This window comes from Nerophis lumbriciformis, linkage group LG17 (assembly GCF_033978685.3).
Source record: "Nerophis lumbriciformis linkage group LG17, RoL_Nlum_v2.1, whole genome shotgun sequence".
NCBI classification, from domain to species: Eukaryota; Metazoa; Chordata; class Actinopteri; order Syngnathiformes; family Syngnathidae; genus Nerophis; species Nerophis lumbriciformis.
Window position 1 is genome coordinate 39,287,858 of NC_084564.2, and position 17,736 is coordinate 39,305,593.

At 41.2% G+C, this 17,736-nt stretch overlaps 1 protein-coding gene across 2 annotated transcripts in view; it reads right to left on the reverse strand.

Annotated features, from left to right (window-relative positions):
• Positions 1–16,136, reverse strand: part of LOC133614848 (rho GTPase-activating protein 32-like) — a 167,781-nt gene extending 151,645 nt beyond the window's left edge. The window contains exon 1 of one of the 2 annotated variants that reach the window (XM_061973177.1): positions 16,001–16,136. Coding sequence is in view for 1 of the 2 variants with exons in the window: in XM_061973175.1 (XP_061829159.1) it covers positions 1,098–1,135 (38 nt within the window). In the remaining variant the exon portion in view is untranslated. Of the gene's footprint in view, positions 1–1,097; positions 1,398–16,000 lie in introns of those variants that run through there. The other variant, XM_061973175.1, reaches the window with a different exon arrangement.
• Positions 16,137–17,736: the final 1,600 nt, after the last annotated feature.

Consider the following 17,736-nt stretch of genomic DNA (forward strand, 5'->3'; position numbering starts at 1 on the left):
CTTGGGCACTAATACACCCCCATACCATCACACATGCTGGCTTTTACACTTTGCGCCAATAACAATCCGGATGGTTCTTTTCCTCTTTGGTCCGGAGGACACGACGTCCACAGTTTCCAAAAACAATTTGAAATGTGGACTTGTCAGACCACAGAACACTTTTCCACTTTGTATCAGTCCATCTTAGATGAGCTCAGGCCCAGCGAAGCCGACAGCGTTTCTGGGTGTTGTTGATAAACGGTTTTCGCCTTGCATAGGAGAGTTTTAACTTGCACTTACAGATGTAGCGACCAACTTTAGTTACTGACAGTGGGTTTCTGAAGTGTTCCTGAGCCCATGTGGTGATATCCTTTACACACTGATGTCGCTTGTTGATGCAGTACAGCCTGAGGGATCGAAGGTCACGGGCTTAGCTGCTTACGTGCAGTGATTTCTCCAGATTCTCTGAACCCTTTGATGATATTACGGACCGTAGATGGTGAAATCCCTAAATTCTTTGCAATAGCTGGTTGAGAAAGGTTTTTCTTAAACTGTTCAACAATTTGCTCACGCATTTGTTGACAAAGTGGTGACCCTCGCCCCATCTTTGTTTGTGAATGACTGAGCATTTCATGGAATCTTCTTTTATACCCAATCATGGCACCCACCTGTTCCCAATTTGCCTGTTCACCTGTGGGATGTTCCAAATAAGTGTTTGATGAGCATTCCTCAACTTTATCAGTATTTATTGCCACCTTTCCCAACTTCTTTGTCACGTGTTGCTGGCATCAAATTCTAAAGTTAATGATTATTTGCAAAAAAAATAATGTTTATCAGTTTGAACATCAAATATGTTGTCTTTGTAGCATATTCGACTGAATATGGGTTGAAAAGGATTTGCAAATCATTGTATTCCGTTTATATTTACATCTAACACAATTTCCCAACTCATATGGAAACGGGGTTTGTACTAGGGATGGGCCGTTAAAACAATATCAATATATATTGCGATAGACATGTAATCGATAACAATTTAAAATGCATTCGATAAAACGTTTAAAGAACATGCATTTTTTGGTCGGAGGAAACGGGAAAGAATGAAGCATAGTTGGTTGCACTTGCCTTTGGAACGGTCAGTCAGCAATGGGCGGGACATGCTAAACAGCCAATCGAGTACCAGTATCAACTATCAAGTTTGGTTGTGTCATCTCGCTGTTGATTGAAAAGTAAAAAATGAGTGCTGCAGGTAGCAAAGAAATTGTCGATAAAACAGGAAAAGTCACCTCGACAGTTTTTTGGACTTTTTCCAAACGGACCTTGGTCACGCTCTTCGTTTCTTTTCAACCCACGTCTGTTCCCCATTCAGATGTACAGAAACAACATCAGGTAGGAACTAAAGTGCAGGACTGTACAACTAAAATAAGGAACAAAATATAATGTGATTCAGGGCTATATAAATAAACATTGATTGATTGATTGATAACAAATGTGCTACTTTTAAATTTGCTCCAATAATATATAAATAATAATTAATCCATCCATCCATTTTCCACCGCTTGTCCCTTTCGGGGTCGCAGGGGGTGCTGGAGAATAATAATTAATTCATAACATAAATTCATTTTCATACTTTGATAAGAATAACAAACCAAATTACACATAACTTCCTGGCAGTAAACCTGCAAAAAAATTGTTTTTTCTCAAGTTTTTCTTTTTTACACTTTGCACTATTTTGTTAAAATTCATGACACATTTCTTACATATTCCTTATTTATGCACCTTAATTTAAAGAGGTTATTGTAGGTTATAGTTTTTATTGTGATTTTTGAATTGTGTTAACATTGATTGTTGTTGTTTTGACATTTCCTTTCCTTTCTGCCTTGATAGCTCATTGGAAGGTTACATTTGAAATGAAAATGTCAACATTTTATGTATGTTTCTCCTTGTCCATATTTTCCATAGGTCACAAAAAATACCAATAAACATTGATATGATTCAGTGTGTGTACAAGTACTTTTTGAGCACATTCAACAATACCGTGGTAAAAATATTAACTGTGATCATTTTGGTGACTATAATAGTGATATGAAATTTCTATAATTTCAGTATTAGAGCTACTGTACTTTGACAACACTTATTTTTCATTTTAACTAGAATTTTTTTTTTGTACAATATGTAATCGATAGGTGAACACGTTATATAGGAAGCAGCTCTCCACTCAAACTGTGCAGTCTTTTGATGCTAGTTTACCTGTCATTAAGAAATTACCAGAGAGCAACCCGCGGCTCTAGAGTTGTGTGAAAATGGAAAAAGATGAGGAAAAAATATATTTTTAGTTTGCATATATTTTCTGTAGGAGGACAAACATGACACAACCCTTCCTAATTGTTAGAAATCCCACTGTTTATATTAAACATGCTTCACTGATGAGAGTATTTGGCGAGCACCGTTTTGTCCTACCAATTTCAGTCATCCTTGAACTCATCGTAGTTTGTTTACATGTGCAACTTTCTCCAATGCTGCCACAGAAAGACGTGTTTTATGCCACTCCTTTGTCTCATTTTGTCCACCAAACATTTTTATACTGTACGTGAATGCACAAAAGTGAGTTTTGTTGATTTTTTTAATTTGCTGGAGTGCTTACCAGGCATATTTGGTCAAACCATGACTTAAAGCTAATTGATGCTATTTAAGCCAGCTGTATGTACATATTGCATCACTATGCCTCGTTTGTAGGTATATTTGAGCTCACTTCATTTCCTTTACTTATGTCCTCTGTGTATTTAATGTATTTTTGCATGTCTCACGACACATTATCTGTATTGGCTGCATTTCTCATAGTTGTTTGTGTGCCATGTTGTTCCAGACCACAGCAAACGTTACCCGGCTCGCAAAGACTGTAAAAATCCATTAGCCTGCCGTTTCCTTAAACTTGGACAGTGGACACACATCTATACCTTCGGCCATTCTGAGCCAGTAACTTCCAGAAGTTATCTCATTCTGTGAGAAGCCTCCATTTTACTAATGATTTCCGATGTTGCAAACATGTGTAGAATAAAAATGTATATACAACATTTCAGCGAACGAAGATTTGCGTCAGCCTTTGATAGTAGGCTAATATAGACCAATGTTTTTCAACCACTGTGCCGCGGCACACTAGTGTGCTGTGAGATACAGTCTGGTGTGCCGTGGGAGATTATGTAATTTCACCTATTTGCATACCTGCCAACTTTTGAAATCAGAAAAACCTAGTAGCCAGGGTCCAGGGGCCGCAGGCCCCGGTAGGTCCAGGACAAAGTCCTGGTGGGGGGTCCAGGGCCGACGCAAAATGATTATTAGCATTCAGACAGGTTAAAATGTTGCTAAAACCATCACTTTTCTATCAGTCACAGTGACTTTTCAAAACAAAAATATTACAGCAAAAATCATATGGGTTGATTGGCATGTTTATTCTGTAAGCTAACTTCAATAGTTTGAAATTATTTTGACAGTTAATGCCAGTTATCCTGTCAACCTTTCACAAGACTTCAATTTGTTAATTGAAAGTATAAACAGTATAAACACTTTTTACAGTAAACAAATGGTAAAACAGTACTAAACAATTCCATAAAAAAAAAAAATTGGTGTCATTATTAACTTTCTGTCCAAGCTTGTATAATCTACTGCCTTGTTCAATTGTAAAAAATATTCTGTGCCTAAAATTCACATTTATATCACAATTATCATACTGTAAACATGGTAAGCTAACTTCATTAAAATTAATAGTCCTGTCAATAGCATGGAATTACAATTCAAATGTAGTTTTTTTTGTAAGCCTTTCAAAAGAATTCAAAATATGAAAAATTCATGAAAATTAATTTAAGCCATCAGACACTTGAAAAGTGGCACATCACATCTCTAATGTAATCATTTGAACTTTTCAACAGAAATAGCACTGCAAAAATATTAAGGACATACTTCTGTATTTTGGTAGTTATGCTGTCAACATTTAACAAGATTTCTTCAACTTGGACTTGAAAGCATAAATAGTATAAACACTTTTAACAGTATAACAGTACTAAACAATTCCAATAGATAACATTGGTGTCATTACCTTTTTGTGGCTAAAATCCAAATTTATTCTAGTCCATGCTCAATTATTGCCTCCGTAAATAAAACTTCGGCATTTATCACATCCAAAGAATCTGTTTGGGCGACGAAAAACGTTGAAAGTTTTCCACTTGTATCGCTAGCAACGGCATTAGACTTGTGTTCTTTTGTCCCAACGTGGTCTTTTACATCGCTAATTCCTCCGTGTCCGATCGAAAAATCTTGTCTGCACAAGGTGCAATTCGCGTAGTTTTCACCCTTTTTGGAACGGATAATTATTCCCGGATAGGCTTTTGAATATTCTTCACGGAATGACTGCAGTTTTCTTTTCGGTTTAAGACTCGTTTGCGATTTTTCTCCGGCTGATTCTATGATCGTTCGCTCGTTTGGAAACAATGGCAACTGCATGGTGCCTCGTGCTTGGCAGCGGTGCTATAAATAGCCTCGCACATGGCATTCGGAATGGCTCGATAGGAAGTTACGGGAAGTAGTGTCGATTGTCATTGTTGTTACGCGATTTCGTGAATAAAACTTTAAAAAAAAAAATGTTTTTAATTAATGAAAAACCGTATTTTTTATCACTGCAACCGTAACCCGGAATAGGTTGATGAAAACCGTACTAATTACAGGAAAACCGGAGTAGTTGGCAGGTATGTATTTGGGTTAAAGATATTTTTTGCAAACCAGTAATTATAATCTGCAAATAATGTGCCGTTGTTGAGTATCGGTGCTATCTAGAGCTCGGCAGAGTAACCGTGTTATATCAGTAGATGGAAGCAGGAAGCTAATTGATTTGTAGATATCGTAAACACGTCGTGTGAGATGACGATGGTTTGTCGTGATCACAATATGCAGAGGACAGCGGGAGGCAGCGTGCAGGTAAAAAGGTGTCTAATGCTTAAACCTAAATTAAAACTTAGGTGAGTTCCGCTAAGAAAAGGCATTGAAGCTTAGGGATGTCTATGCAGAACGAAACTAAAACTGAACTGGCTACAAAGTAAACAAAAACAGATTGCTGGACGACAGCAAAGACTTACAGCGTGTGGAGCAGAGACGGCGTCCACAAAGTACATCCCAACATGACATGACAATCAACAATGTCCACACAAAAAAATAGCAACAACTTAAATATTATTGATTGCTAAAACAAAGCAGATGCAGGGAATAGCGCTCAAAAGGAAGACATGAAACTGCTACAGGAAAATATCAACAAAACAGGAAAAGCCAGCAAAATAGGAGCTCGAGACAAGAACTAAAACACTACGCATGGGAAAACAGCAAAAAAGTCCAAATAAGTCAGGGCGTGATGTGACAGGTGGTGACAGTACACCTACTTTGAGACAAGAGCTATATTGATGCATGCATGTTATGGTTTAAAGTCATATCCAACACTTTCGACAACGACTTTTTACTGTCAACTGAGTTTTGTTTTTTAATGATTTCTGCTGGTGGTGTGCCTCCACATTTTTTCAATGAAAAAAATGTGCCTTGGCTCAAAAAAGGTTTGAAAACACTGTTATAGACACTTACATCATGTGTTGCCTTCATTATAACACTTATATAAGGCTTTTAAAGTCATTTTGATAGTAAGCTAATATAGCTAATATAGACACTTACATCATGTGTTGCCTTCATTATAACACTTACATAAGGCTTTTAAAGTCATTTTGATAGTAGGCTAATAAGGCTAATATAGACACTTACATCATGTGTTGCCTTCATTATAACATTTATACAACACTTTTAAAGTATTTTTGATAGTAGGTCAATATAGAGACTTACATCATGTGTTGCCTTCATTATAACACTTATATAAGGCTTTTAAAGTCATTTTGATAGTAGGCTAATGTAGCTAATATAGACACTTACGTCATGTGTTGTCTTCATTATAACACTTATACAACACTTTTAAAGTATTTTTGATAGTAGGCCAATATAGACACTTACATGTGTTGCCTTCATCATAACACTTATATAAGGCTTTTAAAGTCATTTTGATAGTAGGCTAACATAGCTAATATAGACACTTACAAAATGTGTTGTCTTCATTATAACACTTATATAAGGCTTTTAAAGTCATTTTGATAGTAGGCTAATACAGCTAATATAGACACTTACATCATGTGTTGCCTTCATTATAACACTTATATAAGACTTAAAATAATTTTGATAGTTGGCTAATATAGATAATATAGACACATCATGTGTTGCCTTCATTATAACACTTATATAAGGCTTTTAAAGTCATTTTGATAGTAGGCTAATGTAGCTAATATAGACACTTACATCATGTGTTGCCTTCATTATAACACTTATATAAGGCTTTTAAAGTCATTTTGATAGTAGGCTAATGTAGCTAATATAGACACTTACGTCATGTGTTGTCTTCATCATAACACTTATACAACACTTTTAAAGTATTTTTGATAGTAGGCCAATATAGACACTTACATCATGTGTTGCCTTCATCATAACACTTATATAAGGCTTTTAAAGTCATTTTGATAGTAGGCTAATACAGCTAATATAGACACTTACATCATGTGTTGCCTTCATTATAACACTTATATAAGGCTTTTAAAGTCATTTTGATAGTAGGCTAATGTAGCTAATATAGACACTTACGTCATGTGTTGTCTTCATTATAACACTTATATAAGGCTTTTAAAGTATTTTTGATAGTAGGCCAATATAGACACTTACATGTGTTGCCTTCATCATAACACTTATATAAGGCTTTTAAAGTCATTTTGATAGTAGGCTAACATAGCTAATATAGACACTTACAAAATGTGTTGTCTTCATTATAACACTTATATAAGGCTTTTAAAGTCATTTTGATAGTAGGCTACTGTAGCTAATACAGACACTTACGTCATGTGTTGCCTTCATTATAACACTTATATAAGACTTTTAATTTTTTGCAGCTCCAGACAGATTTTTTTTTATATCTGGTCCAATATGGCTCTTTCAACATTTTGTGTTGTCGACCCCTGCCGTAGGGTGACTATAGGAGCATGTTAGCAATAAAACACACTGCAAAAACATCAGTGAAAAAAAAAAACATTTCGCATCGACCGGTTTTATTCAGGCCTGGTAGGTTTCAACTGGTAGTTACTAGTTCTTTTAACTGGGGAACATTTCCTGCAGGTGGACTCTGACCTGTGGTTCATACGCAACAGCTGTTGACCCCCTCCCCATACACTCTAGCCTGGAGCTTGCTACTTTGTGCACTGTAGTATTCTCTACATGTGTGTTATGAAGGAGGGTCTTCAAGCTGCCTTCCTACCTGCAGTATCTTTATATGTGTGTTATGATGGAGGGTCTTCAAGCTGCCTTCCTACCTGCTGTATCTCTACATGTGTGTTATGAAGGAAGGTCTTCAAGATGTCTTCCTACCTGCAGTATCTCTACATTTGTGTTATGATGGAGGGTCTTCAAGCTGCCTTCCTACCTGCAGTATCTCTACATGTGTGTTATGATGGAGGGTCTTCAAGCTGCCTTCCTACCTGCTGTATCTCTACATGTGTGTTATGAAGGAGGGTCTTCAAGCTGCCTTCCTACCTGCAGTATCTCTACATGTGTGTTATGATGGAGGGTCTTCAAGCTGCCTTCCTACCTGCTGTATCTCATGTGTGTTATGATGGAGGGTCTTCAAGCTGCCTTCCTACCTGCAGTATCTCTACATGTGTGTTATGATGGAGGGTCTTCAAGCTGTCTTCCTACCTGCAGTATCTCTACATGTGTGTTATGATGGAGGGTCTTCAAGCTGCCTTCCTACCTGCAGTATCTCTACATGTGTGTTATGATGGAGGGTCTTCAAGCTGCCTTCCTACCTGCTGTATCTCTACATGTGTGTTATGAAGGAGGGTGGTCAAGCTGCCTTCCTACCTGCTGTATCTCTACATGTGTGTTATAATGGAGGGTCTTCAATCTGCCTTCCTACCTGCTGTATCTCTACATGTGTGTTATGATGGAGGGTCTTCAAGCTGCCTTCCTACCTGCAGTATCTCTACATGTGTGTTATGAAGGAGGGTCTTCAAGCTGCCTTCCTACCTGCAGTATCTCTACATGTGTGTTATGATGGTGGGTCTTCAAGCTGCCTTCATACCGGCAGTATCTCTACATGTGTGTTATGATGGAGGGTCTTCAAGCTGCCTTCCTACCTGCTGTATCTCTACATGTGTGTTATGAAGGAGGGTCTTCAAGCTGCCTTCCTACCTGCTGTATCTCTACATGTGTGTTATGATGGAGGGTCTTCAAGCTGCCTTCCTACCTGCAGTATCTCTACATGTGTGTTATGATGGAGGGTCTTCAAGCTGCCTTCCTACTTGCAGTATCTCTACATGTGTGTTATGATGGAGGGTCTTTAAGCTGCCTTCCTACCTGCTATATCTCTACATGTGTGTTATGAAGGAAGGTCTTCAAGATGTCTTCCTACTTGCAGTATCTCTACATGTGTGTTATGATGGAGGGTCTTCAAGCTGCCTTCCTACCTGCTATATCTCTACATGTGTGTTATGATGGAGGGTCTTCAAGCTGCCTTCCTACCTGCTGTATCTCTACATGTGTGTTATGATGGAGGGTCTTCAAGCTGCCTTCCTACCTGCTGTATCTCTACATGTGTGTTATAATGGAATGTCTTCAAGCTGCCTTCAGTATCTCTACATGTGTGTTATGATGGAGGGTCTTCAAGCTGCATTCCTACCTGCTGTATCTCTACATGTGTGTTATGAAGGAGGGTCTTCAAGCTGCCTTCCTACCTGCTGTATCTCTACATGTGTGTTATGATGGAATGTCTTCAAGCTGCCTTCAGTATCTCTACATGTGTGTTATGATGGAGGGTCTTCAAGCTGCATTCCTACCTGCTATATCTCTACATGTGTGTTATGATGGAGGGTCTTCAAGCTGCCTTCCCACCTGCTGTATCTCTACATGTGTGTTATGATGGAGGGTCTTCAAGCTGCCTTCCTACCTGCTGTATCTCTACATGTGTGTTATGAAGGAGGGTCTTCAAGCTGCCTTCCTACCTGCTGTATCTCTACATGTGTGTTATGATGGAGGGTCTTCAAGCTGCCTTCAGTATCTCTACATGTGTGTTATGATGGAGGGTCTTCAAGCTGCATTCCTACCTGCTGTATCTCTACATGTGTGTTATGAAGGAGGGTCTTCAAGCTGCCTTCCTACCTGCTGTATCTCTACATGTGTGTTATGATGGAGGGTCTTCAAGCTGCCTTCAGTATCTCTACATGTGTGTTATGATGGAGGGTCTTCAAGCTGCCTTCCTACCTGCAGTATCTCTACATGTGTGTTATGATGGAGGGTCTTCAAGCTGCCTTCCTACCTGGAGTATCTCTACATGTGTGTTATGATGGAGGGTCTTCAAGCTGCCTTCCTACCTGCAGTATCTCTACATGTGTGTTATGATGGAGGGTCTTCAAGCTGCCTTCCTACCTGCAGTATCTCTACATGTGTGTTATGATGGAGGGTCTTCAAGCTGCCTTCCTACCTGCAGTATCTCTACATGTGTGTTATGATGGAGGGTCTTCAAGCTGCCTTCCTACCTGCAGTATCTCTACATGTGTGTTATGATGGAGGGTCTTCAAGCTGCCTTCCTACCTGCAGTATCTCTACATGTGTGTTATAATGGAGGGTCTTCAAGCTGCCTTCCTACCTGCTGTATCTCTACATGTGTGTTATGATGGAGGGCCTTCAAGCTGCCTTCCTACCTGCATTATTCTCTACATTTGTGTTATGATGGAGGGTCTTCAAGCTGCCTTCCTACTACCTGCAGTATCTCTACATGTGTGTTATGATGGAGGGTCTTCAAGCTGCCTTCCTACCTGCAGTATCTCTACATGTGTGTTATGATGGAGGGTCTTCAAGCTGCCTTCCTACCTGCAGTATCTCTACATGTGTGTTATGATGGAGGGTCTTCAAGCTGCCTTCCTACCTGCAGTATCTCTACATGTGTGTTATGATGGAGGGTCTTCAAGCTGCCTTCCTACCTGCAGTATCTCTACATGTGTGTTATGATGGAGGGTCTTCAAGCTGCCTTCCTACCTGCAGTATCTCTACATGTGTGTTATAATGGAGGGTCTTCAAGCTGCCTTCCTACCTGCTGTATCTCTACATGTGTGTTATGATGGAGGGCCTTCAAGCTGCCTTCCTACCTGCATTATTCTCTACATTTGTGTTATGATGGAGGGTCTTCAAGCTGCCTTCCTACTACCTGCAGTATCTCTACATGTGTGTTATGATGGAGGGTCTTCAAGCTGCCTTCCTACCTGCAGTATCTCTACATGTGTGTTATGATGGAGGGTCTTCAAGCTGCCTTCCTACCTGCTGTATCTCTACATGTGTGTTATGATGGAGGGTCTTCAAGTTGCCTTCCTACCTGCTGTATCTCTACATGTGTGTTATGATGGAGGGTCTTCAAGCTGTCTTCCTACCTGCGGTATCTCTACATGTGTGTTATGATGGAGTGCTTCAAGCTGCCTTCCTACCTGCTATATGAGAGTCTTCAAGCTGCCTTCCTACCTGCTGCATCTCTACATGTGTGTTATGACGGAGGGTCTTCAAGCTGCCTTCCTACCTGCTGTATCTCTACATGTGTGTTATGATGGAGAGTCTTCAAGCTGCCTTCCTACCTGCTGTATCTCTACATGTGTGTTATGATGGAGGGTCTTCAAGCTGCCTTCCTACCTGCAGTATCTCTACATGTGTGTTATGATGGAGGGTCTTCAAGCTGCCTTCCTACCTGCAGTATCTCTACATGTGTGTTATGATGGAGGGTCTTCAAGCTGCCTTCCTACCTGCTGTATCTCTACATGTGTGTTATGAAGGAGGGTCTTCAAGATGTCTTCCTACTTGCAGTATCTCTACATGTGTGTTATGATGGAGGGTCTTCAAGCTGCCTTCCTACCTGCATTATTCTCTACATTTGTGTTATGATGGAGGGTCTTCAAGCTGCCTTCCTATCTGCTGTATCTCTACATGTGTGTTATGATGGAGGGTCTTCAAGCTGCCTTCCTACCTGCTGTATCTCTACATGTGTGTTATGATGGAGGGTCTTCAAGCTGCCTTCCTACCTGTGGTATCTCTACATGTGTGTTATGATGGAGGGTCTTCAAGCTGCCTTCCTACCTGCGGTATCTCTACATGTGTGTTATGATGGAGGGTCTTCAAGCTGCTTTCCTACCTGCAGTATCTCTACATGTGTGTTATAATGGAGGGTCTTCAAGCTGCCTTCCTACCTGCAGTATCTTTATATGTGTGTTATGATGGAGGGTCTTTAAGCTGCCTTCCTACCTGCTGTATCTCTACATATGTGTTATGATGGAGGGTCTTCAAGCTGCCTTCCTACCTGCAGTATCTCTGAAGGAGGGTCTTCAAGCTGCCTTCCTACCTGCTGTATCTCTACATGTGTGTTATGAAGGAGGGTCTTCAAGCTGCCTTCCTATCTGCAGTATCTCTCTATGTGTGTTCTGATGGAGGGTCTTCAAGCTGCCTTCCTACCTGCTGTATGTCTACATGTGTGTTATGATGGAGGGTCTTCAAGCTGCCTTCCTACATGTGTGTTATGGAGGGTCTTCAAGCTGCCTTCCTACCTGCTGTATCTCTACATATGTGTTATGATGGAGGGTCTTCAAGCTGCCTTCCTACCTGCAGTATCTCTGAAGGAGGGTCTTCAAGCTGCCTTCCTACCTGCTGTATCTCTACATGTGTGTTATGACGGAGGGTCTTCAAGCTGCCTTCCTATCTGCAGTATCTCTCTATGTGTGTTCTGATGGAGGGTCTTCAAGCTGCCTTCCTACCTGCTGTATGTCTACATGTGTGTTATGACGGAGGGTCTTCAAGCTGCCTTCCTACCTGCTGTATCTCTACATGTGTGTTATGAAGGAGGGTCTTCAAGCTGCCTTCCTATCTGCAGTATCTCTCCATGTGTGTTCTGATGGAGGGTCTTCAAGCTGCCTTCCTACCTGCTGTATCTCTACATGTGTGTTATGATGGAGGGTCTTCAAGCTGCCTTCCTACCTGCAGTATCTCTACATGTGTGTTATGATGGAGGGTCTTCAAGCTGCCATCCTACCTGCAGTATCTTTATATGTGTGTTATGATGGAGGGTCTTCAAGCTGCCTTCCTACCTGCTGTATCTCTACATGTGTGTTATGAAGGAGGGTCTTCAAGCTGCCTTCCTACCTGCTATATCTCTACATGTGTGTTATGATGGAGGGTCTTCAAGCTGCCTTCCTACCTGCTGTATCTCTACATGTGTGTTATGAAGGAGGGTCTTCAAGCTGCCTTCCTACCTGCTGTATCTCTACATGTGTGTTATGATGGAGGGTCTTCAAGCTGCCTTCCTACCTGCTGTATCTCTACATGTGTGTTATGAAGGAGGGTCTTCAAGATGTCTTCCTACCTGCTGTATCTCTACATGTGTGTTATGAAGGAGGGTTTACAAGCTGCCTTCCTACCTGCTATATCTCTACATGTGTGTTATGAAGGAGGGTCTTCAAGCTGCCTTCCTACCTGCAGTATCTCTACATGTGTGTTATGATGGAGGGTCTTCAAGCTGCCTTCCTACCTGCTGTATCTCTACATGTGTGTTATGATGGAGGTCTTCAAGCTGCCTTCCTACCGGCTGTATCTCTACATGTGTGTTATGACGGAGGGTCTTCAAGCTGCCTTCCTACCTGCTGTATCTCTACATGTGTGTTATGAAGGAGGGTCGTCAAGCTGCCTTCCTACCTGCAGTATCTCTACATGTGTGTTATGATGGAGGGTCTTCAAGCTGCCTTCCTACCTGCTGTATCTCTACATGTGTGTTATGATGGAGGGTCTTCAAGCTGCCTTCCTACCTGCGGTATCTTTACATGTGTGTTATGATGGAGGGTCTTCAAGCTGCCTTCCTACCTGCTGTATCTCTACATATGTGTTATGATGGAGGGTCTTCAAGCTGCCTTCCTCCCTGCTGTATCTCTACATGTGTGTTATGATGGACGGTCTTCAAGCTGCCTTCCTACCTGCAGTATCTCTACATGTGTGTTATGATGGAGTGCTTCAAGCTGCCTTCCTACCTGCTATATGAGAGTCTTCAAGCTGCCTTCCTACCTGCTGTATCTCTACATGTGTGTTATGATGGAGGGTCTTCAAACTGCCTTCCTACCTGCTGTATCTCTACATGTGTGTTATGATGGAGGGTCTTCAAGCTGCCTTCCTACCTGCAGTATCTCTACATGTGTGTTATGATGGAGGGTCTTCAAGCTGCCATCCTACCTGCAGTATCTTTATATGTGTGTTATGATGGAGGGTCTTCAAGCTGCCTTCCTACCTGCTGTATCTCTACATGTGTGTTATGAAGGAGGGTCTTCAAGCTGCCTTCCTACCTGCTATATCTCTACATGTGTGTTATGATGGAGGGTCTTCAAGCTGCCTTCCTACCTGCTGTATCTCTACATGTGTGTTATGAAGGAGGGTCTTCAAGCTGCCTTCCTACCTGCTGTATCTCTACATGTGTGTTATGATGGAGGGTCTTCAAGCTGCCTTCCTACCTGCTGTATCTCTACATGTGTGTTATGAAGGAGGGTCTTCAAGATGTCTTCCTACCTGCTGTATCTCTACATGTGTGTTATGAAGGAGGGTTTTCAAGCTGCCTTCCTACCTGCTATATCTCTACATGTGTGTTATGAAGGAGGGTCTTCAAGCTGCCTTCCTACCTGCAGTATCTCTACATGTGTGTTCTGATGGAGGGTCTTCAAGCTGCCTTCCTACCTGCTGTATCTCTACATGTGTTATGATGGAGGGTCTTCAAGCTGCCTTCCTACCTGCTGTATCTCTACATGTGTGTTATGATGGACGGTCTTCAAGCTGCCTTCCTACCTGCTGTATCTCTACATGTGTGTTATGATGGACGGTCTTCAAGCTGCCTTCCTACCTGCAGTATCTCTACATGTGTGTTATGATGGAGTGCTTCAAGCTGCCTTCCTACCTGCAGTATCTCTACATGTGTGTTATGATGGAGGGTCTTCAAGCTGCCTTCCTACCTGCATTATTCTCTACATTTGTGTTATGATGGAGGGTCTTCAAGCTGCCTTCCTACCTGCATTATTCTCTACATTTGTGTTATGATGGAGGGTCTTCAAGCTGCCTTCCTACCTGCTGTATCTCTACATGTGTGTTATGATGGAGGGTCTTCAAGATGTCTTCCTACTTGCAGTATCTCTACATGTGTGTTATGATGGAGGGTCTTCAAGCTGCCTTCCTACCTGCAGTATCTCTACATGTGTGTTATGATGGACGGTCTTCAAGCTGCCTTCCTACCTGCAGTATCTCTACATGTGTGTTATGATGGAGGGTCTTCAAGCTGCCTTCCTACCTGCTGTATCTCTACATGTGTGTTATGATGGACGGTCTTCAAGCTGCCTTCCTACCTGCTGTATCTCTACATGTGTGTTATGATGGAGGGTCTTCAAGCTGCCTTCAGTATCTCTACATGTATGTTATAATGGAGGGTCTTCAAGCTGCCTTCCTACCTGCATTATTCTCTACATTTGTGTTATGATGGAGGGTCTTCAAGCTGCCTTTCTACCTGCTGTATCTCTACATGTGTGTTATGATGGAGGGTCTTCAAGCTGCCTTCCTACCTGCAGTATCTCTACAAGTGTGTTATGATGGAGGGTCTTCAAGCTGCCTTCCTACCTGCAGTATCTCTACATGTGTGTTATGATGGAGGGTCTTCAAGCTGCCTTCCTACCTGCAGTATCTCTACATGTGTGTTATGATGGAGGGTCTTCGAGCTGCCTTCCTACCTGCAGTATTCTCTACATGTGTGTTATGATGGAGGGTCTTCAAGCTGCCTTCCTACCTGCTGTATCTCTACATGTGTATTATGATGGAGGGTCTTCAAGCTGCCTTCCTACCTGCAGTATCTCTACATGTGTGTTATGATGGAGGGTCTTCAAGCTGCCTTCCTACTTGCAGTATCTCTACATGTGTGTTATGATGGAGGGTCTTCAAGCTGCCTTCCTACCTGATGGAGGGTCTTCAAGCTAACTTCCTACCTGCAGTATCTCTACATGTGTGTTATGAAGGAGGGTCTTCAAGCTGCCATCCTACCTGCAGTATCTTTATATGTGTGTTATGATGGAGGGTCTTCAAGCTGCCTTCCTACCTTCAGTATCTCTACATGTGTGTTATGAAGGAGGGTCTTCAAGCTGCCTTCCTACCTGCTGTATCTCTACATGTGTGTTATGAAGGAGGGTCGTCAAGCTGCCTTCCTACCTGCAGTATCTCTACATGTGTGTTATGATGGAGGGTCTTCAAGCTGCTTTCCTACCTGCAGTATCTTTATATGTCTGTTATGATGGAGGGTCTTCAAGCTGCCTTCCTACCTGCTGTATCTCTACATATGTGTTATGATGGAGGGTCTTCAAGCTGCCTTCCTACCTGCTGTATCTCTACATGTGTGTTATGATGGACGGTCTTCAAGCTGCCTTCCTACCTGCAGTATATCTACATGTGTGTTATGAAGGAGGGTCTTCAAGCTGCCTTCCTACCTGCTGTATCTCTACATGTGTGTTATGATGGAGGGTCTTCAAGCTGCCTTCAGTATCTCTACATGTGTGTTATGAAGGAGGGTCTTCAAGCTGCCTTCCTACCTGCTGTATCTCTACATGTGTGTTATGATGGAGGGTCTTCAAGCTGCCTTCCTACCTGCAGTATCTCTACATGTGTGTTATGATGGAGGGTCTTCAAGCTGCCTTCCTACCTGCTATATCTCTACATGTGTGTTATGATGGAGGGTCTTCAAGCTGCCTTCCTACCTGCTTTATCTCTACATGTGTGTTATGATGGAGGGTCTTCAAGCTGCCTTCCTACCTGCAGTATCTCTACATGTGTGTTATGATGGAGGGTCTTCAAGCTGCCTTCCTACCTGCTGCGGGTGTCCTCTGCCGGTCTAATAAGCCGCCGAAGGCAGCCGCTCTTCTGGATCCAAGAGCATGTCGTCGGCATGGCACTGCCCCCACATCCGGTTAGCACACTGATGTAGTCGCCCAAGATTTAGACTTTGTTAAAAAAAAAAAAGAAGATTAACACCAAAAAAAAAGGACGTGTGTGTAAAAGCGCGTCTACCTTCCGAGGCTCCTCTCCCTGCACTGTGCACGTGCACTCGCTCTCCGGCGCGCCTGGGTCGGGAGCGCGCACGGCGCCGCCTCCGCTGCTCGCGCCGCGGATGGAGGAGGCTGGCGGGCACAGGTGGCTCCCACACGCCGGCTGACTGCTGCCAAGGACTCCCGGCGTGGAGGAGTAAAAGGCGTGGGCTCCTACATGTTTGGTAACGACACGTAACAAGCCCCACCATCTTTACGCGGGAGCGCGCACGGTGTTACATAATGTGTGTGAGTAGGTGGGCGGCAGCGCTAACATTACTTACCTCCAAAAAAGAATATTTTTCGTTCATTCTTGAACAAAAGTGACCCAAACGTATTATTGTATAACCATTTCGATGTTTAGAACTGCACTAATGTCTCATTAATCGTTAGAAAAAGTCATGTACGAAAAATAAATGTTAGCTACATTAAAAAGTCGCTGGGACAGCTACTTCCGCATCACGTGACAGGCCTCACACATGTGAACCCATGGACCAATTAAAAAAAACACCCGGAAGCCACGCCCACTAATACCGTTTGATTGGAACCGCTGGCTCACCGGAACAGGAAGTCACATAATTACGCTTCATTTTAAAAAAACATAAAAGTTATACGAAAATGTTATGTAATACAATAATTTACAACTTTTTTTAAATTGTAATTTTTTTCAATTAAACTTTTTTTTTTTTAAATTGTTTTTAATGAACAACAAACATACATTTATAATTCACACAAAAGTCAAGGCACTTTCAACATCAAGGAAAGAAAACAAAAGCAAATACAGATAGAGTATTAAATATAAAAAATAATGACTAAAAAAATTAAATATAAAAACAAAAAAGACAAAAAGGGCTACCTAAATCACATTAAATCTCTTTTTAACAAGGATATCAATTTAAGGGCTTTTGTACTCTTAATCATCCTTCAAGATTATCCTTTGATTGATAATTGTAACCCATTAAGCCAATTAGAAAATGTAGGCTTTTCTTTCATAAACTGACATTTATGTCGACATTTTTTTGCTTGGAGCATAATAATGTTGACAGCCATTTCTATGTTACAGTCGTTTATAAAAAATACCAAATTTGAGTTTGATCTGTCACATAAATGGGGTTCATTTTAAAAACACAAAGGTTACGAAAATGTAATGTAATATATTAATTTACAACTTTTTATTTTTCTTTCTTTTTTTTTAATTGAACAACAAACATGCATTTATAATTCACACAAAAGTCAAGGCACTTTCAACATCAAGGAAAGAAAACAAAAGCAAATACAGATAGAGTATTAAATATAAAAAATAATAATGACTAAAAAAAATTAAATATAATTTTTTTTTTTTAAAAAGACAAAAAGGGCTACCTAAATCACATTAAATCTATTTTTAACAAGGATATCAATTTAAGGGCTTTTGTACTCTTAGTCATCCTCCAAGATTTGATTGATAATTGTAACCCATTAAGCCAATTAGAAAATGTAGGCTTTTCTTTCATAAATTGACATTTATGTCGAAATTTTT